Source organism: Eurypyga helias, unplaced genomic scaffold (assembly GCF_000690775.1).
Source record: "Eurypyga helias isolate BGI_N326 unplaced genomic scaffold, ASM69077v1 scaffold6266, whole genome shotgun sequence".
NCBI lineage: Eukaryota > Metazoa > Chordata > Aves > Eurypygiformes > Eurypygidae > Eurypyga > Eurypyga helias.
The window spans coordinates 29,200-53,257 of NW_010258441.1; the positions used below are offsets into that span (position 1 = coordinate 29,200).

General features: G+C 40.9%; 2 protein-coding genes across 2 annotated transcripts in view; one reads left to right on the forward strand and one right to left on the reverse strand.

Moving 5' to 3' along the window:
* The window catches only part of ZCCHC11 (zinc finger, CCHC domain containing 11), a 40,164-nt gene extending 21,250 nt beyond the window's left edge, over positions 1–18,914 (forward strand). Inside the window, exons 15-31 of the mRNA XM_010154323.1 lie at positions 211–314; positions 1,095–1,152; positions 1,247–1,350; positions 1,976–2,065; positions 3,836–3,949; positions 5,040–5,117; positions 5,507–5,684; positions 6,034–6,081; positions 6,179–6,261; positions 8,532–8,643; positions 10,265–10,302; positions 10,336–10,441; positions 11,401–11,498; positions 14,165–14,494; positions 14,543–14,690; positions 17,223–17,396; positions 18,379–18,914. Of these exons, the coding sequence (XP_010152625.1) occupies positions 211–314; positions 1,095–1,152; positions 1,247–1,350; positions 1,976–2,065; positions 3,836–3,949; positions 5,040–5,117; positions 5,507–5,684; positions 6,034–6,081; positions 6,179–6,261; positions 8,532–8,643; positions 10,265–10,302; positions 10,336–10,441; positions 11,401–11,498; positions 14,165–14,494; positions 14,543–14,690; positions 17,223–17,396; positions 18,379–18,470 (1,955 nt within the window). The 3' untranslated portion in view covers positions 18,471–18,914. The remainder of the gene's footprint in view (positions 1–210; positions 315–1,094; positions 1,153–1,246; positions 1,351–1,975; positions 2,066–3,835; positions 3,950–5,039; positions 5,118–5,506; positions 5,685–6,033; positions 6,082–6,178; positions 6,262–8,531; positions 8,644–10,264; positions 10,303–10,335; positions 10,442–11,400; positions 11,499–14,164; positions 14,495–14,542; positions 14,691–17,222; positions 17,397–18,378) is intronic.
* Positions 18,915–20,276: 1,362 nt separating this feature from the next.
* On the reverse strand, positions 20,277–24,018 carry PRPF38A (pre-mRNA processing factor 38A). The gene is made up of 9 exons (XM_010154322.1): positions 23,853–24,018; positions 23,212–23,333; positions 22,642–22,727; positions 22,359–22,469; positions 21,686–21,798; positions 21,145–21,171; positions 20,968–21,065; positions 20,577–20,625; positions 20,277–20,319 (listed from the first exon to the last, which is right to left on the reverse strand). Exons 1-9 carry the CDS (start codon positions 23,987–23,989, stop codon positions 20,277–20,279), a joined length of 786 nt encoding a protein of 261 aa, XP_010152624.1. The 5' UTR covers positions 23,990–24,018.
* Between the last annotated feature and the right edge of the window lie 40 nt (positions 24,019–24,058).

A 24,058-nucleotide genomic window follows, 5' to 3' on the forward strand; every position in this document is an offset into this window, starting at 1 on the left:
ATCCTTCCTTACTTTCTAGAAATAATTTCTAAAGTATTGTGCTTCCTTCTTTATCAACGGGGAAGTCTTAGAAGTGACGTTGTAAGCTCTCTCTTGAAGCTCATTTTTTATGGGCACCTACGCATCTCAGTTAAGCAATATTCCATAGTCAGCACTTAACCTTTTGACTGTATAAGAATTCATCTTTTTTTGGTCTACTCTTTTGATCAGACAAAGCCAGACTTTGCTTGTTTGGCTCTTCAAAGAATGGGTTTGGATTTCGGGACAGTGATCTAGATATCTGTATGACATTGGAAGGCCATGAAAATGCAGAGGTAAGAGTTCTGAAATTGATAAAACTTACTGTTTTAAATTGAAGAATTCTTTAAGCTTTTAAATTCAGTTAAGATTTCTGTACACAGAAAAGGTAGGATTTTGCTCGTAGCCCATTGTCTTGTTGCACTCTGCACAATTAGAATCATAGAATCACAGAATGGGTTGGGTTGGACAGGACCTTAAAGACTATCCAGTTCCAACCCCCCTGCCATGGGCAGGGACACCTTCCCCTAGACCAGGTTGCTCCAAGCCTCATCCCGCCTGGCCTTGAACACTTCCAGGGATAGGGCATCCACAGCTTCTCTGGGCAACCTGTCCCAGTGCCTCACCACCCTTTCCGGGAAGAACTTCTTCCTGATATCTAATCTAAATCTCCCCACTTTCCATTTAAACCCGTTACCCCTTGTCCTGTCACTACAGGCCCTTGGAAAAAGTTCCCTCCCAGCTTCCTTGTAGGCCCCCTTCAGGTACTGGAAGGTGCTATAAGGTCTCCCTGGAGCCTCCTCCAGACTGAACAAGCCCAATTCTCGCAATTGAAGCAAGATATTGCCTATTTTACTTTTAATGCCCTATAGACATGCATTTAGTGTACTGTAGATGTCCACATAAAGAATCTGAGTCACTGGTTCACATAAATTTACGTGCTGGCTTATTGCTTACTTCTTTTTGTACGTAGACTTTTTCCTCTAGGAAATACATAATTGAGGGTAAATGTGCTTGTTGGGATAGGATCGATGTTTTAACATCTGAAGCTGTAATTATTTTTTTTTTCCCCTTAGAAATTAAACTGTAAAGAAATAATAGAAGGTTTGGCAAAAGTTCTTAAGAAGCATCCAGGTAGGTGTTTTAAAGTGTTACTTTTTTTGTATTTGCATTTACTATATATGTAGATAATGGAAATGTTTTATGTACTAAAGTGTTGCTTCCCCAGGTTTGAGAAACATCTTGCCTATAACAACAGCCAAAGTGCCTATAGTAAAATTTGAACACAGACGAAGTGGCTTAGAAGGAGACATCAGTTTATACAATACGCTGGTAAGCATCTGTTTGGGTTTGTGTTCAAAACAAGCTGTTCAATTGATGGTAACTCGCTCAATAATTCGAGGGAATAATTTTGAAGCCAGAACTGAAACGCTTTTGTGTTTTTGGTTTTTTGGGGGTTTTTTTTCTGCATTATTCAAATTCAGTGGCCCACACCCTCAGCCCAACCCCAGCAGCTGTATAGCCTGACGTCAGGGCAGAGTCGTGGCACACAGAGCAGTTTTGTGAATACTCCTGAGAAAAGCTGTTAGCGCCACATTTCCCGTGGCCTTTCTGCCATCATCTTTTCCCAGTTAGATCTAGCACAGTGAAATTGCACGATTTCTTACGTACAGGCTGCACATTCACCTGTGAAGATGCAGTTTGCGCAATTTGTTCCAGTGTGAGTCATCTTAGGGCCTTAGTACTGCTGTTTCCCAAGGTTCTTGTTACTGCATTAATGCTGTCTCGATAACCGAGCGCTGTAATGTTTGTACAGGAAATATTGCATGAATGTTACGGAATATTGTTGTGATTTCTTGCCCTCCAATTGCATTATGCATCTTCTGTGCTTGAACTGCAGGCTGTACTATAATTAACCCTAAGTTGCATTGAAACACCTGTTTTTTTATTTTCCCAGGCACAGCACAACACAAGAATGCTGGCTACGTACGCAGCTATTGATCCTAGAGTGCAATATCTGGGCTATACCATGAAAGTTTTTGCAAAGGTAATACAAGAAGAAGGTATTTATATGTATAATACAGTGTTTTCTGATATAGCCACTGAGTTTACCTGTTGCGAATACGAACTGGATATACCAACTTAAGCACTTTCTTAAGCTGACTGTGTGTGTCAGAATAGAGTTTAGTCCTGATACCTTCTTTTCGATTTGAAAGATTTGATATTGAAAGATTTCTAAGAGAAACCTGATGAAAGGAAAACATTCTTTTTTTTTTTCCCCCCTTCAATTTCAAACCATCTACAGTGCAGAAAACCCCCACAAACAAACAAACACACACAGAAAAAATGGTAACTGTAAGATGTAGCGGCATGTGGCTATGTATGGGCATCCCAAGTTTCCCTATCTAGGACCAGCCCAGAGATCACTGCAGCTTTCCTTGGGTCGGCCTGCCTTGTTTGACTTCATGTGAAAGTCAGGAGTAGGGCTGATCCGCCTAGGACATGCACTTGACTTTGAGTTTGGAAATATCAAATACCAAATCTCCTACATCCGTTTCTTACCATATTCTTGTTCTTACAGTAGTTCTATACTACACAGCCTTTGGTAATTGAAACATGGGGTTTCTTTTTTTTCAAGCTGCACTATTAAATATACTGCACTAACACATAGAAACAAAGCTTAGTGAAACAGGAGCAAATGAAAAATGGGTTATAGGGAGTGTATCATGCTACCAGATGTTAATGTAATAAAATGCATCAAGATGAATAAAATAACTGTTCCAAAATGGAATGGACATGTTCATTATATTGTCACTAAGACTAGTAATGATTTTTTTGGTGTGGTCACACTGGTGCAGAATATTGCCACGTCTCTTCTCGGTCTGGATTTAAAATGTTTTGTGTTGATAATAATGAATCTTCTATTTTTTGTAGCATTGCATACTACTGTATACATTCTAAAAACATTGCAGTAAAGACCAGATTTCCAAATTGTGGGTCATACACTTGTGAATGTATGTGTATGGAGATGACTTCATAGCTATACAAATACCCTGTGATTAAGCAAAACTTCCTCCTCTGTTTGCATTGGCAGAAAAACCAGGAACAGCTGTCACTGCTGCTGCTAATGTGAAAGTAATTTGTGAATCCCTGTTTTTTTCCAGACCTAGGAGATTAAAAATGGTGTTTGTTATGAAACATGCTAGAAGCAAAATGGTAGCTTAGAAGCAGGTCCTGCAGAAATGTTGAACTGCAGTAAGATTTTCAGGCGTAGTAAGGTAACTCTCTGATGTTTGTTTTGCCCTGTGTTGCGCAGGCTGGACCATGCTGTAATTAGGTATGTGTATGTGTGCCAGGTACTGCCTAAGCTGCCAGTATGACATGGAAATACTTGCCTATTAATTAATTAAATTTTAAAAAGGTGGGGGAACTAAACCAATAAGGAACCATAGAAACAGGAAAATTAAATTTTACGGCATTGAAACCTGGGCATCAGATACGGAGTTTTGTTGCAGTTTCTGATTTGGGATTTTTTTTTTTTTCTTTTCAATTTGGCATATTGTAAACTTAAAAAAAAATATATTTTGGCTTTGAGAAGCTTTTCTGTTGTTATGTTCGTCAAATTATGTCGTGGGTTTGCCAGATGGCACTTGACTCTAAGGACATTTATTTTTCAGGCTTCATAAAACAATTTTTGGTTAGGAGATGAATGTCTTTTCTGTTACTGGTGGGTTTTCTGTTTGCTCTCTGACATAGTTGTTAGTCTTGAGTAATCAAATGGAAATTCAGTATTTTGTTTTAAAATGTATTTTTTCAGCGGTGCGACATCGGTGATGCATCCCGTGGTAGTCTGTCTTCGTATGCCTATATTCTTATGGTTCTGTACTTTCTGCAACAGAGAAATCCACCAGTTATTCCAGTTCTTCAGGAGGTAGGTTTTCAGAAAAAGAGGCTATGAAAATAGATGCATTGTTTTTTCAAGCCAAATATGAGAAGTCTGGGCTTTTAGGATTAGGGGGATGAATGAAATATGGGGCCCTTCTGCATTAGCAGGTTCCTAACTCCTGTTTGGTAAACAGGGTAAAACGAAGAAAATCACAACGAAATCGGGAATGTGTTGGACCTAAGTTCTGCTGTTATGTTTACTTTGGGATTTTGGTCTTATGGTGATATTTATATGCTGAACAGGATAGAAAAAAAATTGGCAGGTGGTATGGAGGGAGGGGAATTGTAATTATGAAACTGCGCCAGATGCTCTTGAGATGTGAGTCCAGCTCTTCCATCAGTTATTGTCAGAAGCATTTTGTATTGCTCAACACCTTGTGTGTAAGAGAAAAAGTTTATTTTATGATTTGATGAGGGGAAAAAAATATAACTAATGCTTTGGTACAACTATTTTACATGTGCCAGGAATCTTTATTAAGAAAATAATGTTCTGTACGTCCGTTGCATGGGTGGGGAGAACATAATTAGTCAGCTATCCACCTCTTTCTGGATATACTCTGGAACTCCCAAGCACTTCTGAAAATTATCCCTTCCTGACTTTTTGTTGTCCGCGTGCAAGAGGAAAATTGGCATAAGCGCTGCAGTTGAGACTCTGACTTTCTTGCTGATGCTTTAGTAGTGGTTGGGGGTTGTTTTATTGCTAACCTGAGAGTACATTTAAATAACAGTGGAATTTCCCCTTGGCTTTGCTAAAGTCAAAATGTAATAGGAGCCATATAAAGCCTCCTTAGAGATTTTGTGGGCAGGAGAGATGTAGGAATCTTGATGAGGTTGTTCAGTCATGTTTTCTTAGTTGCAAAGAACAAGTAAAAATAAAATATCCAAATAAAACGAGAGAGGCATAGCAATAATGCAGAAATACTTTCAAACTTTTTACCAGTGGGAAATTCTGCCTATATAAGAAGTAATTGTTAAAAGATTTATATTTTTGTGCTATTTCTTACCAGCAAAACTACAGATCTTTTATGATGACTTTGAATTGGAATTGGTAACTCTGTCCCCCTCTGTTTTGGCAGATATTTGATGGAAAACAGATTCCACAAAGAATGGTGGATGGATGGAATGCCTTCTTCTTTGATGACATGGAAGAATTGGTAATACTCGTAATTCCAGAAGAGTCACTAAAACTAAAACTTTTTTTTAATGGGAAAGTAATACATTTCTAACAGTGTAATATATAAAAGAGTAGTTAAACTTCCATATCCATGTTGTTATGATGTCCCGAATGAGTCCTGTTTTGCTGAATAGAATGTCTGCTTTTCTTGGTTTATTTTAAATCATTTTTAAGTCACCTAAATCAGGAAACATGCTTTTTACTCTTACTAAACAGTCCAAGACTGAGGTAGTGTTAACTGTAGTGATTTAACCTTATTTTATCCAAGTGAAATTGTTCATGGTAGGCAAACTGGTATTAGTGAGGTAGTTCAGGAGAAGTAGTACTTCAGTAACTGTACCTGTATAAACTGTGTTCAATTGCATGCAGAAGAAGCGTCTGCCTTCTCTTGGAAAGAACACTGAATCACTTGGAGAACTCTGGCTAGGGCTGCTGCGATTCTACACTGAAGAATTTGACTTCAAGGAGTATGTGATCAGCATCCGTCAGAAGAAGCTGTTAACTACGTTTGAGAAACAGTGGACATCCAAATGTATTGCCATCGAAGGTACTTATCTGCTGAGTTCCTGCTCCATTAATGAGGAAGCGATGAACGCTGTTGCTTGAGCATCTGTTCTTCTTGTTGCACAGGATTTCTGTGTGAGGAAACTACCATCAGTGTTTTAAAAAAGCCTTGTTTGCGAGTGCTACAGCTTACCAAATGAGATTAGACTCCTAACTTTTCGTCTGTGTCAGTAAATTGTTCTTACTTTATTATGGTTAGTCACACTCAGCACTGCTTTGCTATGATCTACTCTGTGAATGCATTTTAAAGTGAATCTCTGCATTACAACAAAAATTTCTGTTGCGTCATATTTTTTCCAACTTTGATTCAGTTTTCCTCCTTCTTTATACAGATCCTTTTGACTTGAATCATAATCTCGGTGCTGGAGTATCTAGGAAAAGTAAGCTATTAATGTCTACTCATGATTAATGTTCACTAATTTCTAAAGTGTTGTGCCTTTTCCATTGTTTTCTGATAACATTGTCTGTCTCCCATAGTGACCAATTTCATAATGAAGGCATTTATCAATGGGAGAAAACTATTTGGTACCCCGTTCTACCCAACTGTTGGAAGAGAAGCTGTAAGTTTTCATACTTTTTAGTATATTTTTTACTTCATCCACTGAATTGGCACATCCAGAGCAAATGCCTTGTATGTAATTTTCTATTTGGTATGCAAAATATATGTAATTGTAAATCATATTAATAAAATGTACGGCTTAGTATTGGGTCCTGCAATATAGAATTCATAGGAGTAGTTGGATGTGTGATGGGTATTTCTGACAGGTTTGGGAGAAGTAAACTTGTTTTGGTGTAGGGTTTTTTGGGGTTTTTTTAGTAAAACTTTTCATTGTGTGACATCCAGTAGGCTCCAGGGAGATCTTATTGCAGCCTTCCAGTACCTGAAGGGGGCCTGTAAGGAAGCTGGGGGGAGGGGGAAACTTCTTACAAGGACAAGGGGTAACAAGTTTAAATTGAAAGCAGGGAGGTTTAGATTAGATATCAGGAAGAAATTCTTTACAGAGAGGGTGGTGAGGCACTGGGACAGGTTGCCCAGAGAAGCTGTGGATGCCCCATCCCTGGAAGTGTTCAAGGCCAGGCTGGATGAGGCTTGGAGCAACCTGGTCTAGGGGAAGATGTCCCTGCCCATGGCAGCGGGTTTGGAACTGTATGATCTTTAAGGTCCGTTCCAACCCAAACCATTCTGTGATTCTATGAAGTGTTGCAGAAAACAGCAAAATTGGCTATAAACCCCAGAAACAGCTTTAGGAACTTTATAGCTATTCATGTGCTTAAAGAAAACAGACTCAAGAGATTTTAGAATTTAGTTATTTTTCCAGTGGGTGGGAAAAGTAAGGATTGTTGCTTAAGGAAGAAAAGGATGATGATCAACCTTTTTTTTTTTTATCAGTTGACCTTCAAGATTTGCATAATGAGTCAGGGTGAGGAATGTGTTTGTGCAGCATCATATTAGAGAAAGTACTCCTCTGTGCTACAGTCATCGATGCATAATAGACACCTGTGTTTTTTTATATGAGCAGACACAGCAGCTGGAATTAATATTTTTTAACATCTATTTAGAAAGGCCTTTTCTAAGACATTTTAGGGGACTGTTCTCCCAGTAGCTTTCAACAGGGTCTGTGTGTCTAAGGGATTGTGCAAATCTTTCGAAAGCTTTCATTTACCGTCATCCTTTCCTACTTTCTGTTTTCCATTTGCTTTCTTTGTGTTTTTTCTGAGTTTGTATTAAATGTTCTTTGATGCAGTGACCAGGTTCTGTTTTGTGCTGTGCCTGATAAAACAGGACCTGTTTTTATTGGCGTTTTTGAGTGATACAGATAATAATGAATTACAGTGTGGATGTAGTTCTCTGTAACTGACAAATATGTGAGCGTATGTAATAATATTGTTAATTAGTTTTATTTCTGAATTTTTTGCATAAGTGTTCAACACAATGCTATAGCACCTCTGGAAAGCAGATACTTTGTGGTTTTATATGTGTTCGTTTGTGTTGTTAAGCCTCATCTCAGATTTTCAGTGAACATTTTACCTAAGGATAAAAGGCAGGACAGAAAGCAGCCTTAGCAGGCAAACGTCTCTTACATGACAGAAATAATGCCACTAGTATTACATAGCATGTTATCTTGCCAGAGTGCCCAACAGAGAAGTTGTTCTCGATCTCCTTCCGGGGCCACTGCGTGGTATTGCAGCTTAGTGGTACAGACAGGACACTAGCAAAAAGGTTCAGTAAATTACCCGAGTCTACAGCAGGACTTTGTCCTGGAGCTGGGGTTGGGGCATTACTATTTGTACTTCTATTTCAGTCTTTCAGGCAAGATAAGTACTCTCACAATGTTCATGTTGCTCAGAGGCTGTAAACTGTGGCCTTTGTGCTGACACACAAAGTGACACGCGTCAGTGTGCAGATGCTCCATCTGTTTCCCACCTGAGCTTTATTCTGTCAAGGGGCATATAATCATGTAATTTGGGAAGGGACATAGGCTGCTTCGGAAAGCATACAGACAGTGTCTCAGATACCAAAACAGATGATAGCAAGAAGTTGTCTTCTGAAAAGCCTTCGGGGAAGCGGAAGGTAGGCAACAGGCTGAAGCCTGGTTAAGCTGCTCTGCAAATTCAGCCTCTGGCCCTAAGACTAAATACCCCTTTTTAGCCCAGGCTGCTCCACATCTCTGGAAAAGCTGCCATTATCTAAGGGAAGAAACAGAATAGGTGTAATCTAAGAAGTGGTAAAATTTAGAGAACAATAGGAGATGAAAGCTGTCCATTTTGTTTTGATTTCTCAGTCTTGTAAGTGGTTTATATTTTGTATCTATCTGATGTGTTTCGATAGGAATACTTCTTTGACTCAAAAGTGCTGACAGATGGGGAGTTGGCACCCAATGACAGATGCTGTCGTGTCTGTGGAAAAATTGGTCACTACATGAAGGACTGTCCGAAGAGGAGGAGGTAAGTCATGTACAAAGCTAGCGTAAAATCTTTGAGATTGAGGAGAGATTTGGATATTTGAAATATTATGAAAAAATGAATATGCAGAATTCAAGAGAAAAACAAAACTTTGTATCTGATACTTAACTTTCCATCCTGTTTTGATTTTCTTAGACCATTTCTGGTCATCTCTTCAAATGTTAGAGTGTTTTTGCGAGGGCGCACAGAGTAAAATCAACACTCGCTAATACGTTAACACTTTTGCTTCATGAGCAATCTGTAGTTATAGGTTACCTTAAGATTTGGATCTCTACATTATTTTTCTATAGTGTAAACACTCAGATGGAGACCATATTACCTGACTGCAGAGTCTGTGATGTGTTAAAATGGATTTCCTGTAGTGATCATGTTGGGGAGACAGTGTGAATTGTTCTATAGATCTGATAACGTACCTCTGCAAGGCAGGTAAAAGTTCATTTATTAAAATCTAAGGGTCGTTAAAATGTACATAGTTAAGGTGCACTTCTGTAAATCATAGTAGTGCAGTCACTTGGTGATCTTGCACTTGTACATTCATTGCACTTAACAAGTTTTGGATCCAGTACTCCTGCAAAAGGAGTCCCTGGTACAGGCAGGTCGACATCTCCAAGGAGTGTAGCAGGAACTGACAAAGCATCTGCACTCCTTGCATTTTTACATCTTTGGATTTTTAATGACCCATTCAGAGTTAGTTGTCTGACTCCTAAAACATGTTAAAGCCCTTGAAACGCAAAGTCCGGGCTTTTTCATTTACTCCTTATGTTCAGTTCTGTGCTCCATAATTCTTCAGAAGTTTCTTGGCCTCTTCCTGCTACAAACTCCTTATTTACAGCCTTTTATTCAGTCAGCAGAGTTCAAGATGCATGAAACTGGACTGGGACCCTGAGGTCACAGGTTGACTCTTTCTTTCAGCCTCTCCCTTAACATACTCCTCGCAAGCACTAGCACATTGAAATGCATCACCTCAAAAAAGGAAGAGAAGTTGTTGTCTGCTCTCCATCCAAACTGCTGCTACAAATTGTATATACAGCTCACAAAATCATATTAATATTTAACAATCCTACAGATACCATGTGGAAAAAGAACTTTATTTCTTATTTTGGTTCCTGGTCACTAGTTCTTCTCCTGTTTGTTGTACTAGTACTGAGTGTTTGAAAAAGCCCCAGCACTTTCTTTCACAACCCATCTTGGCTCAAGATGCTAATATACTCCTATAGAGAAATATGCCATCTCCTGTCAGGGGAGGCTGTATCTGCAAGATACAGCCAACTTGCTATGTGTACATTCTGAGTCAGTGGGATTGTTGCATAGAACTACCTGAAACTAACTGTCAGGCTAAGCCTACTTACCTGCAGGTACAGTTCTGCACTAACACAGTCAGAAGCTCCCCAGAGTGGCCCAGAAACTGTCTAAGTTTGTTATGTTTATACAAACAGGTTGTTAACCAGCCCAGATTCTGAAAGTGTTTTTCTGGGATTCCGAAGAGACTTGTATTCTGGTACAGCTGTTGGTTATGTAACCATTTCCTTTGAACATACCAGTGTAACAACTCTACAGAGAAATCTTTTTTTTTGGTGGTGGTTTTGTGATATTGCTAATAAAAATTACTATTCAGGTTGAAGAAAAAGGAGAATGAGAAAGATGACGAAAAAGAAGTGAAAGAAGATGATAGAGAAACAAGAGAGAAAAGATGTTTCATCTGTGGGGATGTGGGTCATGTTAGAAGAGATTGTCCTGAATTCAAACAAACCCGACAGAGAAATAATAGCGTGCCAAGTAAGTTAGTTTGTGTGGTGTTAGTATAATTTGAAAGTTGTGAGATCCCTGCTCTCTAGGTTTCAATACAGACCCAGTAATTATCTTTAAATTCTGCGACTAATGATTTCAGTCATTGGAAATACAGCTTTTAGTCTAAGTGTTGCTTTTCTTCAAGGGGAGTAATGCCTCCTGAAGTGCCGTCTTTGCATGAGTGGTAAAAATGTACTGAGCCTTAAGTAAAGTGTGCTTCAGGGTATTGCATTACTTGTCTTCCATTCACAGTGGGTGCGTTTAGGAGTAGTAATAATAGTAATAATTGAATGCATTTCCTCTTCCAAATGTTTCTCACATGTTAGCTAATCCTCCATCATCTCTGAGAGGTAAGTAAATGTATTTTCACCAAAAATCAGTGGTCTTAAAGTAGCACTTCCAGAAGCATACAGATGCATTAAGAAGCTAGATCCAGCTTTTAAATTACTGTTAGTAATTAGACAGACAAGTATAATTGCAAACCCATCCAAATTAGGCCCTTAGGTGTCTGTGGTACTTGAAAAAAAGGAGGCAAAGCAATCATAAATGAAATTTAGAGAGAACCTTGCTGCTTTTCTGTATTCTGATATGCCTTACTCTGTCTTTTTCCTTGCTTTGCCCAAAAGTTTCCGCTGTTGCAGAAGATCCCCCTGCCTACAGCAGTAGCGTGGAAACCTGTACAAAGTAGTGCTCCCACCTGTTAGCAAAGTGAGCTTTGTTCCTGCTAGAATTTGTATTACCTAGATTGTGGGATTAGCTGCTATACCTGTTAATGTTGGCGGTTGCCAGTGGAGGGGAAGCTTTCCACTTAAAGGAGAGGTGAAAGCGATTTGCCTACTCTGTGTCTCGTGAGAGTTAAGGTCTCACAGAGAATTCCCAGTTCTGTGTTCATTATTCCGTCATCCGTACCCTTCTGGTTTTTATTAACGCCTTTGTTCCTTGATTAGGCACCCAGTTGGTCCGAAGCATGGTAAACTCCCAGCTAGTGGCTGTGAGCCAGCAGCAGGTGGAACGACCCTTGCGCACTCGGCAGTCCTCAGAATGTGTAAGTTCCAATTAGCTGTAGTATTGAAGTAAGCTGTAGCAAACCAGTGGTCCTGGGCCATGCTAGAACTAAAACAGGTTTGCACCTTTTTTTCCTCATCAGATTCTGGTCTCTATAATGACAACATTGCTGTCTGCCAGCTAATGAAACTTTGATTTATAATGTAGTATCACTGGAGAGCATTTACGGTCTTTCAGTATGGAAACGACATGGTCAGATTGCATATGAGGTAGCTTGCAGTTCTGAAAGGCCAGCTTCACTATCTTTGAGATTTAAGCTAGGATGCCTTTTTGAAGTCTTGTGCTTAGTTATTCTGGCAGTGTTCTGGAGTTACTAAGGGAAGCAAAGTGTAGCTCATCATTAACATACTTGAGATTTAGGCTTGTGACTGTCATGATTCTGTGTGGTTTAAGAGGACTGTCACGAACAGGCAGGGAACAGGGATGAATTGTACTTCTGTTCAGACGTGATACATGAGGAAAAAGTCTGCCAGAGCACGCTATAGAAGCACAAACAGAACCACAGGGAAAGTTTTGGTAGTTTGCTCTTAGAATTTGTTCAAGTGTCTACAGAACTAAATAAAATATGTTTAACCTACTTATAGGTGGAGATGGATAGCAGGGAGTATTTGAGGAAATGCAGCCGTTGGCATTTAATGTTTTTGCAGTATGGAATGTAGCAGAATTTCATTAATTTTAAGCTATTAGTCTGAGAAACATGCCTGCTGATGAAGCTGGCAAGTAAGCAAACATGATAATTGGGGCTGCTGATCACTAATGCTCTTTATTCAGTTTACTACTTCAGGCACAGGGTATTTCCTAACTGATCAGCAAGCATTTATTGGAATGTTTGCTCCAGTAACAGAGGCTTTATAATAACATTTTTACTATATTAATACGCTCTTAAGAAGGGACTGGTACAGCCCTAATCTAAGTGAAGGGCTGAACTGTCACCATGCTGTGATATGACACAGCATCTTTTTAGGACCCTTGTATTTCTGCTTGGAAAATGGAATCTGGACGTGTGGCTGCACACACAGTAGTCGGGCACATCACTCACATGTGCACAGTCTTGTGTCATCTGGTTGTCCTAGACTCTGTGTGTGTTCGATTGTTGTCATTTAGCTAGGACTTCGTGGTGAATATGTGCTGTCCAGGGATTGTTTGAGGAAAATGGGAAAGGGGAATGTTAGTGGAGCAAGAGGGAGAGAAAAGGGAAAGCAGGGATGTGGAAGTAGACCAAGAGGCTGGAGCTTAACATTTCTCCTCTCCTGCTGCTGGCCTGTCCAGTGGATGCTTGTGGTGGTTTAATGTTTGCAGGAGGGCTGTAGTCAGTGCGTGTGCTCTATTTTTATAATATTTTAACTTTTAAACTAGTTGTTGTCCTTCAAATCCCAGGTTTTACCTTCTCTTTCTGGTTTAATAGAAAGGCATAGGAGGCACTCATAGAGGAACAGTTGGAATAGCAGCAGGGAGCAATTCCAGCATCTGGGCTTCAGCTTTGGCCCAGGCACTGGTGCACAGCATGCTGCTGTAAAGAACTCTCTGAAAAGCTGGCATGGGGAAGTCCTGCAGACCTGTGGTTATTGAAGGGAAGTGACTGCCAATTTAAACAGACAGGTGAGCAGTCCTGGCTAGTGACAGGCTGCAGAGACCTTTAACTTGAGATGTTTGACAGCAGCTGAGTTTACTTGGCTATCTGCTATAGTCTGTGGAGGGAGAAAGCAACTCCAGGGAAGACTGAGATCTAGATTCAGTAATCATCTCTGGTTTAGGTATGTGTCATTTGAATTTCTCTTCGGAGGTACCTATCTGATGCCGTTGTCTCAGTGCTTAAAACCAGATAAGGTTAATCCAGACATTGGTAATAAATTTTGGCAGATGAACTGGGGAACTCTTTTTTTTCCCAGCCACCTCAGTTCTTGAAGTGCTTCTCTGCTTAGTTGTAATACCAAACAGATGAAATTGGCTCATGCCCGTTTCTGTTGCTGGTGAAAGGGAAAGCTTTGTAAGAGCTCTGCAAAGGTTGTAATAATGGCTATTTCTGTGTCTTCAGGTATGGCGTAATATCAGGATATAGAGGTTGAAACTGAGTTTTTTGTTTTCAATTTCATGTTTAACAGATGAGATAAAAAAGAAATATCAGGAGCTTACTTTGGAAATACTTGAAGTGTCAGTAGTAATAAGAACCACTCTATTTTAGCATTAAGGTGATTAGTTAAGATAAAAATTAAAGAAATATCAGGAGCTTACTTCGGAAATACTTGAAGTGTCAGTAGTAATAAGAACCACTCTATTTTAGCATTAAGGTGATTAGTTAATGAGATTCTGGACTGTAAATAAGTAGGGTGGGGAAGACTGTTAAAAATCAGAAACAGATGTCTGAGGAGTCTAATGAAGAGCTTGGGGTTAGTGTTTTCTCAGAATTATGTTTCTGATGGTGGGATGTGCCACATTTTCACTATCAGGTGATTTGGCCTGATAATCAGTGTCAGTTAAACTGCACTTATTTAAACCAGCAGGAACTTGGGTGCAGTATTTGGGGTGTTATTGGGGAGTGTTTTGCCTTTTTTATAAAGTGTTATACAGTGGGTGCTTATTAAAGAAAAACACCATGAAATAGCTAATGAACTAATCAGAAATATGTACCTTTTTTTTCCCCTCCAGTCTGATTCGCATCAGTCATCTTACTCTCCACAACCTCAACAATTTACACAGAATTCCTCTCAGCCAGCCTCCATTAACCAGACTCAGCCACAACCAATATCCCAGTCTAAGCACGTTCCGCAACCACAGCAGGGTGCGCAGCCACCCCATCAGGTCCAGCTGCCTTTGTTTAACTTTCCCCAATCTCCCCCAGGTCAGTATTCCACCTTGCATAACCTGGGACTACTTCAGATGCACCATCACCACCAAATTCAGCTTCCCAACACTTCTTGGCCTATTCACGGCCCCGTTATTCACTCTGCACCGGGTAACCCTCCTCATTCTACAAATGTTCCATTTTCTATGAGATCTGGCAGCAGCAGCACCACAAATAACCAGAGCAGTGTAAGCTTGAATGATCCCAGTATCATCTTTGCACAGCCTGCTGCCAGGCCCATGGGAATCCCCAGCACTTCTCATGAGGGACACTGGCACAATCCCGTGACTCCAAACTCACTGGTCAACAATGGCACTGTGGGGAATTCAGGTAACTCTTCTCTGTTGTATCAAACCTCTCGCACTTTGTGTACAAATGTTAAGTGTTACAGAAACAACTAACTATTCCAACTTGTTTCATATTACAAATATGATGCTTAAGAAATGAAGTCGTTACCTTCACTGTCTTAACGTTTTCGTAGGAAAAAAATTAGGCAAGTTGGATCATTGTAACGTCTCGGCATTGGTCCTGTCTGCCTTTAATGGCTGTGCAACACATGAGAAATCACGCATTCAACTGAGAAGTGTTCCAGTAATCGTTTGGGTCTAAAGCACGTTTCTGTGAAGGAACAGTTTCCGTGCATGTTGTTACGTAGTTTATTGGAGGAATGCGGAGACTGCAACTACCAACGCGGAGACTGGCGGAATTAGGGTTGTGCAGGTTGAATGTTGCCTCCTTGCATTTAGTGCAGTATGACATGATCCTATGCGTTCTTTTGTTCCTATAACGTATCCTGCCACACTTAACTTCCATAATCTTGACCTCGTTTCCTGAAAATACTTCATATAGATTTTCCTTGCGACAGGTGGGCAACAACCTTTTGCCTCATACCAAAGCCGAGTACATTTGTCTGTTTGAGGCTGAGAAAAAAGGTATATGGTAATTAGAGCCCATACAGTTTTCCGTGCAGCTTAAAAGGTGGCAGTCCCCAAATTTTAACTGTGACCTTTTAAATCATGCTCATGGTCTTTTGATTTATTCTGAGCGTGTAACTGCTCTTATGTTTAAAAAAAATACCCATCAGTAGTTCATCAGAGATGGGCATTTTGAATCTCGTGCACAGCCGTGCTCTGCACTAGTAAGGTGTTTGACAGCAGCAGCAGGTTTTCAGCTGAGCCAACAGTGTTGGATGAGGTGTAATTCACCAGTGAGTTTCAGGTATTTGTTGAGATGCTGGAGCTATGTGGTTTTCTATTCAGAACTTTGTGGGGAATATGTTTTAGAGGATACAGAAAGTGCTACCTGTGTGCTTTCTGTGCCGCCTTTGTCCCTACCATTCCATTTCTGATCTCAGTTCTCTGTCCAAGCTCATCTGTCCCCTCCTCCATGTCCACCCCAGCTCTGACTCTCAAGCAGCTCCTTCCAATCCAAGTCTTCTTACCCAAGTGGCTGCCTTCTTTCAGACAAGCTCCCCAAATCCTAGTTTCTGCTCCATGCTTCCTTAACGAGTCCTGTTGCTCATCATGCAGTCAGTCTGTCCCTGTCTCTTCTTCCTTTTGCCCGATCTCGGTTTGTTTGCTGCCACTCTCATCGGGCCTGCACAGGTCGGTCTCCTGGTTTTCTTATGCTGTAAGTCATAGTAATTTTTTTTCCCCTATCTTCAACTTGCATCTATTTCCCATCTCATTGCACTTTTTCCTAGTTCCCAGTCCTGGTGTTTTTCGTCTTTGTATTTTAACCAGCTTTGTTTCTTTTTTGGCTTCAGTGCCAGTAAGGTGGGTCTCTGGGTAGGCACACAGCGGAGATGAGGACTCAGCTCTCTGAGGCCTGCTTTACTTGCTCAGGACAATTTGTGAACACTACGTTTGTGGAAACTTTGTCTTGGCTTACATAACCTTGAGCTGGAAGGAGCAGCCTTACTTTCTTTTCAGCTGACAAATGATCAGAAGTAGGATCACTAAAGTTTCAGACAGACAACTTACTTTCATGCTTACTCCTCGTGTCTTACTGTGTAGAAGTTACTGTTCTTTTTAAACGTGTAGCTTGCTTTTATTTAATGAAAGTCTGTCTGCAGGTGTGTTTGGTTTTTTATAATGAGCCTGAAGGGGAACTTGATATTCTGAGAAGGATGGTTACTTAAATTTACTTATGTGTTTGTAAAGGTACATTGATGAAGATTTTAAATTAGCAGGCGTTGCTGTGTCTTACAGAATGGGGAGCTACGAATGCAAAGGGCAGAGTTAGTAATACAGCATTTGGCATCAACTGTTGTGTGCCCTGCCTCCTTGGATGCTTGATTTCTCATCCTTAGTGCCGCAGTAATACCGGATTTGTAAATGGAATAGCTGACAATTTGTGTACCCATTTCACAAACTTTTACTTGCTCTCTGAAAATCAATTTTCAGTTGGTCCCATGATCTGTGTATCAAGTTTCTTAAGCATACAGGTCTTAGTGGGATTCCAGCATACATCTGAGAATCACTTCTTGCCGTAGGGTAATAGCTCTCACGTCACAGCTGTGTCAGTGATAGTGAGTATCTGTGTGGGATTGGATATTAGTAATATTGTTCAGACCTTGTATTTTTCATCGTGAGAATGACATAGGAGTAGTGAAATTGTAGGTCTTGATTTTCATACTGATTCATCCTCTGTCTTCCTCCCGAATAACTTCTATTATAGTGAATAATGAAGTAATCTAGGTGATAATTTTTATTGATGTGTATTTAAAGAAGAAGAGTAGCACATCAGACTAATCGCATTAAGTCCCCTGCAAAATGTTATTTAAGATGTAAATTGTTTTTGTGACATACTGTTTAATTATTTCAACTTGCAATGTGCTTTTCCCTTTCAATTGAAAAATAGATCAGGGTTTCCAAGGACAGTTTGGTAAAATGAACCCTCCTTCTGTCCCTTGGGACCATGGGACCCCTACCCATTTTCCTCTCCTCCGAGGAGCGTGGCCTTACAATATGCCTCAGAACTACATGCAGCAGGGAAATGCCAGCTACCCACCGAACAAACCTTTCTACCCTCAAGGTACTAGCACTAGTATATGAATCAACAGCTCATGCAACATGTCTCTTTGCTGTCTCAAGGGCTTTATAAGCCAAAGAACCAGGTTTCACTTGTTAGGCTCCCAGGAACCATAGTGAATGCAAGAGTCAAATCAACACTTCAGCTTTCTTTATGGATGGATGAAAATCTTTGTGGGAGGGAAGGGGTTAAATCAAATGCTGAAATCTGAGCCAATTTGCAGTGTGTTGCACTTCTAGCCTCAGTTTCCTTGCCCTCACTGCAGAGCCAGCTCTGCTTCAATAGAGGTTAAGATGACTTGCCCATGAGCATGTTAAGAATACGAAGAAACTTTTGTCCTAATTCATTTTATTTGGCTTTTGCACCTTGCCTTGTGGAATGATGTACGTAGCTAAAAACTCACAGGACCGTAGAATAATTCAGGTTGGAAGGGGCCTATCTAGTCCCACCCGTCTGCAGACAAAGCAGCACAAACTTCAGAGTTAGATCAGGTTCAGTTATTCAGGGTGCTCTGAAGGACTGACTTCATCTGGCAGGATTGGGAAAGGCCGTAGGAAAAAGACCTTTGGCTCCACTAAGAGGGAAGCTATGCCCCAGTTTTACTTGGAGGCTTTGCAATTACCGTGTTGCTGGGTCACCTAGTCTAAAATGAGAAATACCGGCACCAAATCCTTCTTTTCAGATTCTAATACACTGGCTGTAGCGATGTTTCTTAGTGAGACCTATATTGAAAAATCCTGAAATTACTTTCGTTACTTATTAAAAGTAACGCAACAAAGTGACGTATTGATGATTCTGAGGGAATTTTGGGGATAGGACTGAAGTAACGCTACGCCACCCCATTAAATGGGTTGGTCGTACAGACAGCATTTGTGTCAGTCTAGTAAATGGCTTTATTTCTAAGTAAGGTTTATGCATTGAATGTAGCCAAGCACTGTTAAATATATTTAATTTGCTGAAGTAACTGTAATCCATTTTCTTTTAGCTGGTCCACTGATGCAGAGTAACCAGCGGTTCTCGCTTCTGTCTCAAGGACACCCACACTTGAATCTGAATTACATTCAACAGAAAAAGTGAAATTTAATGGAATTTGTGGGCGGGTGGGGGGAGGGGAGAAGAAAAATTCAGGTTCTGATTTAAAATCTTAATGCAACATGTTTAGATACAAGATTATTTAAGACTGTTTTTAAACTGTATCATTTGTACATAGATATGAACTATAGTTTTTACTAGTATCACCGAACCGAGTGATACAAATTTCATCTATTTTATTACCCTATTTTTAAGGGGAATTGTGTTTTGTTTTATCTTGATAAACTGTAAAGAGAGAGGATTTTTAAAATTAAGTTCTTTATTTTCTATTAGCTGTATTCATACTTTGGTTGCTTCAGACTTTATATATATTGTTCTAAAAAATAAAATTAGAAGGGGATTTCATGTGTTTAAAAATTTGTCACTTCTATTCTTTACAGAACTATGTAGTGCCAAAAAACTTTTTAAAAGAAAATAAAACTGAAAGGACGCAAGCCTTTTTCCTCTTCCCTATTTGTATGCATGCTTGCATTTATCTGTTCCTAGGAAACTGGAGAGGTAAAACCAGCTTTAATTTAGAGATCTTGAAGAAGAGGTGAAAGATGAGCAGCTTTAAGGGGGTGCACAATCTGTATACCTGGTTTCCACCACACCGAGGTCAGCGCGTGTGCTGCTTATGGCCAACGTGTCTTTCTTGTAAAATACTTGAGGGAAGAATTCACCTGCTTTTCTGTTCATAAACTTTGCAAAACAGCGTGCAGATACTGCAGAAAAAAATCAGGCTGTACGATGAGGTAATTTTAAAGAAACCTGCCATAAATTCATTGGCATTCTATGTTTTGTCTTGTCAACACGCATTGGGTGACGTTTGGAACTACTTAGGCCACAAGTGCAGCGTTCAGGAGAGAAACCTGTCAGTCCCTGCTCCTGAAGCAAGACTGTGACTACAGAGATGGCACACGAGGGGCTTAACACAACTGATTTCCTGTGATACATAATTAGATGTACTAAGATTAGAACTGTAACTTGAGTAAGAGCTTAAGCATTCTTAATTTGCAAAATAAGGCTTCACCAAGTGCTAACTTCATTCAGAGAAAGCAGAGCTGAACATAACTGTGTCAAGACTGTTCCTAGTCACAGGTGGGCCACAAATGGTGCTCAAAGTAGTGGTTTAGTTCTTTTCAGGCAAGAAGTTCAGTATATTTAAAGACAGCTTAGTACTACCTGAGGCTTCTAGACTGTGACAGTAGCATCAGAAGCGGCGTATCATTAGGACTTGAGGATGATGTTTACAAAGGAACCAGGAACAGCTGAGTTTAAGTTAGCTTTTCCTTTTAGTAAACACTCTGTCATACTCCAGTCTTCCTTCTTTTCCTGTACTGGAGGTTTGAGATGGTTCGGGCGGGTACATCTTCAGTGTCTGTAACTCGGACATACTCCCAGTTTGGCAGTGAACGCAGGGGCCGTTTCTCTAACAACGCCCTGGTTTGAGAACGAAGCCAGCTTCAACTAGAAGCCTAAACAAAGTGTTAGGAAAGAAACAGCAAGGAGCCTTTAAAGATACACACCCTCTTCTTTTTTTTATTGCTCTTCACTAGTTTTTACAGGCCTTGAGAAAACAGTTTAAAAACAATCCTCAGATTCTATCACAAGGATGAGTAACTACATAAAAATGAGCCTTAGCTTTCTTTCAATTAAAAAAAAACCCCAAAGAAGCAAGACTCATACAAGAAGAGAAGGGTTACAGAAAAGGACTGCTAGAGCAGCCAGTACACATCCAGCTGCCCTGTAAAGTAGGACAGTGTTAGACTGCAGTTCAAGGTCCTTACACTGTGTGCTGGATTTGGTTTGTTACTCATTCCCTCGCCGACTCTTCTTGTGACTTTTCTTAGATCTGAAACGGCGGGAAAAAAGAGCCATATGACACAGCACTAGTAATTGTTCTAAAAGTCCAAGGTGATTCAAAGCAGTAAGTGGTGTTTTCTCTGGTCCAGTATGGATTGTGTGACTTGGCTACAACACTGAGGAAAGTACCATATGGAATATTTCATCTCCAACACTGGAAGAAGACCTCAGTCCCCAAGGTGCAATGACAAGTTAAGAGCTTCTACAGCAGTACAGACACCCTTAAAAAATAGGCCAAGCTGTTACCTTTCTGGTGATTTGGAATGACTTCTGTGTCTGTGACTACGGTGGTGCCCTAGGAGATAAAAAGATAAGGGTTAACTTCCTTACACCGTGGAATTCTTTTTTGCTTTGCTAATGCAATCTGCTTCTGGTGCCCAGCTGTCCTAGACAATGCCAGAACAACCCCAACCTTAATTAGGCACTTTAACCTCCTGGAAACCCTTGAAAAACATACTGAAGGCAATTTTGCATGTATTCAAGGAGTTCTCCAGCTGTGCTTCCATATAACTAGCAGTTTGATGAGCCAGATTAAGCACCTATGCTACCTTCCTGAAACTGTGACACAGATTTTTCTTGCAGTGGATGTTCTGCTGGTAAAGACTTGCCAGAGTCCATCTGGAAACAACAAATATACCTGGAGATTTAGATCTTGATCTGTGGCGCCTCTCCCTAGATCTGCTACGGTGTCGTCTCGGGCTTTTGCTGCGATGCCTCTCCCGGCGTGGTGACGGACTGAAAGGAAGCAGGTTTTTAAGACGGCCACGCTAAAAACACACACATTCTAATATTAAATAATTGAGTAAAAGATTACCTCCTCCTCTTTGGAGAGCGGCTTCGCCTGTTATTGGGAGAGAAAAGAAGTTGTTGCTAAAAGTCATTAGCAAAACCAGCTGTTTACTTTCCTATACTCTCCAGCAACAGGGTATTCCTTGCATTCCCCTGTCTCCCCAGTTCGTGTGTGTGAGTACATGCTTCTGGGCTGGCCCATACAGAGCAAATGAGGTTAGTGAGGTGTTTCTCCTGGTTATTATCAGTAAGAACAATTAACAGGATTTCTCTGCAGCCTCTGGCTTACAGGAAAATAAAGCATGTGATTCTCCTTAATACATATCTTCACTGTATCATCAGATTTAGCTGAGGTTGGCCAGGAAATTCAAGAGTTACTGAAGGACTAGAGAACCAGGCAGATGGGTTGGCTGTGGCTTTGTACTGCAACGCCTTATATGAGGAAGGGGCTAAAGGAATTGGGAGGTGTAAGAGACTCTGGCTGATGGTCATCTTTGCTTCTGCGCTTTGCTCCAACCAGCTGCAGTATGGTAAGTAAAAACGGTCCGTAAGAAGAGCCACGTCACCTTCTTGGAGACCTGCTTCGGCTCCGCCTGTACCGTACAGCTGGCGATCTGCGAGGTTTATCGAGGTCTCTGTAGCCCCTCCGGCGGTGGTCAGGAGAGGGCGCTCGTTCCAGCTGGAAACAATGGCACGTGGGAAAGGTTCTGTAAGTCTCGTTTCATAAAGGGTTTTATCTATCAGGAAGGATTTCTGAACAATTAGTATGCATGACAGAAGTCATGCAGTCAAGCTCCTGCATCCTCAAGTATTTCAGACACAGAAGTGGCTGGTACTGCCAGCTGGAAACTAAAAGGGCCACCCCTCATACTGCTGGTTCTTAAGAGTTAAAACAGAGCTGACTGTGATGGTCATCTCAACTTTTGTCTTCACCTTTCATTCTCTCCAATATGTATGAATATAAAACAATTTATCTGAGGTATGTTTAGGTAACACAGAACAGATCCAGATTTGTGAATTTCAGGAGACAGAAAAGCTTGACAAACGCAGAGCGCCTGACAACTGCTCCAGGGTCTAACAAGTTCTCACAGGCAGCTTATCTAGAAATGTTTGGGGGGGAGGTAAGAGTTGCAAGCAGCCTCCTGGTGCCTCCCCTCAAATATTTCTCAAATGCCATAAAGTATTCTGCAGGCATTCAGCACCAGCCTTAACTATCTCTTTCCAAAATAATTCACCAACCTTTTCATCTTCCTCTTCCTCCTCCTCACTGGATTCTACATCATCCATGTCTTCTTCCAAAGCACTAACACGAGGCTCGAGTTGCTCAGCTTCTTCTAAAACATATCGTTTCTAGGAAAAATCACAACTTTATCTGACATAATCCAAGTGAAAACAAACACCTAAGGAGGCATCTCATGTGCCAGCAGGGTCTGTATCGTAGCTTTAAGCAACAAGCCAGAAGCTGATGCACCAACTGAATCTGATGCCGTTAAGAATTCAGTAACCATCTACTTTTCCAAACCTGTAATCGAGGCAGAATGATATCGCATACACGTTCCTCGTGGAGCAGTTCGTCTATAAATTCATCCACGTGCATCAGTTCAAATTCTGGGGGGAGGAAAACAGCATTTAAAAAGACAAAATTAACACTAGTGGCTAAAGATGAAACACTCCAATCAATTTGTGTCAAGTGGGCTGTATAAACAGTTCTAAAGTCATTCTCAAAGATGAGGCAAAGAGTAGGCAAAAGGAGAAGATTGCTGCACTGTCTGGATTAGCAGATTCATAGTGCTTCAACCAGCACTCAAATAGTGTCTCTTTGTATTTGTGGAACTGTGTTTCAGTGCCCAACAGAAACGTCACCCACGTGGGGAAGGCAGAATAAGCAAGGCAGTTCTCATTTGTACAAGTTAGCAAGACCAGCAACAAACTAACCAAAGGATGAGTGAGTGAAATTAAGGTTTAAAAAAAGATGGTCATGGTACAATTGTTGAAGAGTATATTACTAAACAATTTGCTTTTATCTAGCACGATACGTTTTTTCCCCAACGGGTTATCTATGTGGTACTAAGAACTAAGCAAGAGTGCTTACCCCCATTTCTGTTCTGACTTTTTATTTTTCGGTAGTCATTGTACAGTGGCTCAAGGTACTTGTAGCAGTCAATGGCTGTGCCTGTCAGTCTCATGTACAGCGCACCAAGCATTCGGACGTACCTGGAACGTAAACCGTTGGGCGTTATCTGAGCTTTTCCCATAGTCAGCCATTTAGACACGAGAGTTTTTCCTGCAAGTTTCTGAGGAAAATCGGTACGCTGAAGTAAACTGAGTAACTGACCGTTTAGACTCTCTCCTTCAAGTGCTCAAGTGTATATACGCTCAAGTGTACACATAGAATCTCTGTATAGGCTGCTCATACATGCCGGAACTGCACTATCGCTCATCAAAAGAAACCCTAAAGGAAAGGTAGATTAACGTGTCTCCCTGAATGCACATCATCCTAAATACTTCAGGCAGAGGTGTATGGTCACAGAGAGCACACGCCACAAAGGCAAGCAGTTCCGACTGCCCCAGCAAGGCGGCCAGCAGTCTTTTGAGAGCAAGAGGTGGGAAGTGCTTTCAGGGCCCACTGAATGCTAAACCCTGCACTGAGGCTTCCTTGGCTACTTTGGACACCCACGTTTCGATCAGTATGAAAACCAAAAGAGGGACAAAAACCCGTGCGAATGCACTTACTTGAAGTCCTCATTTTTTATGAACTCCACGATGATGTCCTTCTCGGGCTGGATCTGCAGCATCTTCAGCGTCAAGCACAAGAAGGGCGTAGGCTTAATGTTCCCGCCATAGACGCCCCCCACGTACTTCAGCTCCATGGCCTTGTCCACCACCAGCTCGGCTAGGAGAGCGACCGGCCGTCAGCACAAGCGCCTCACAGAGCCCCT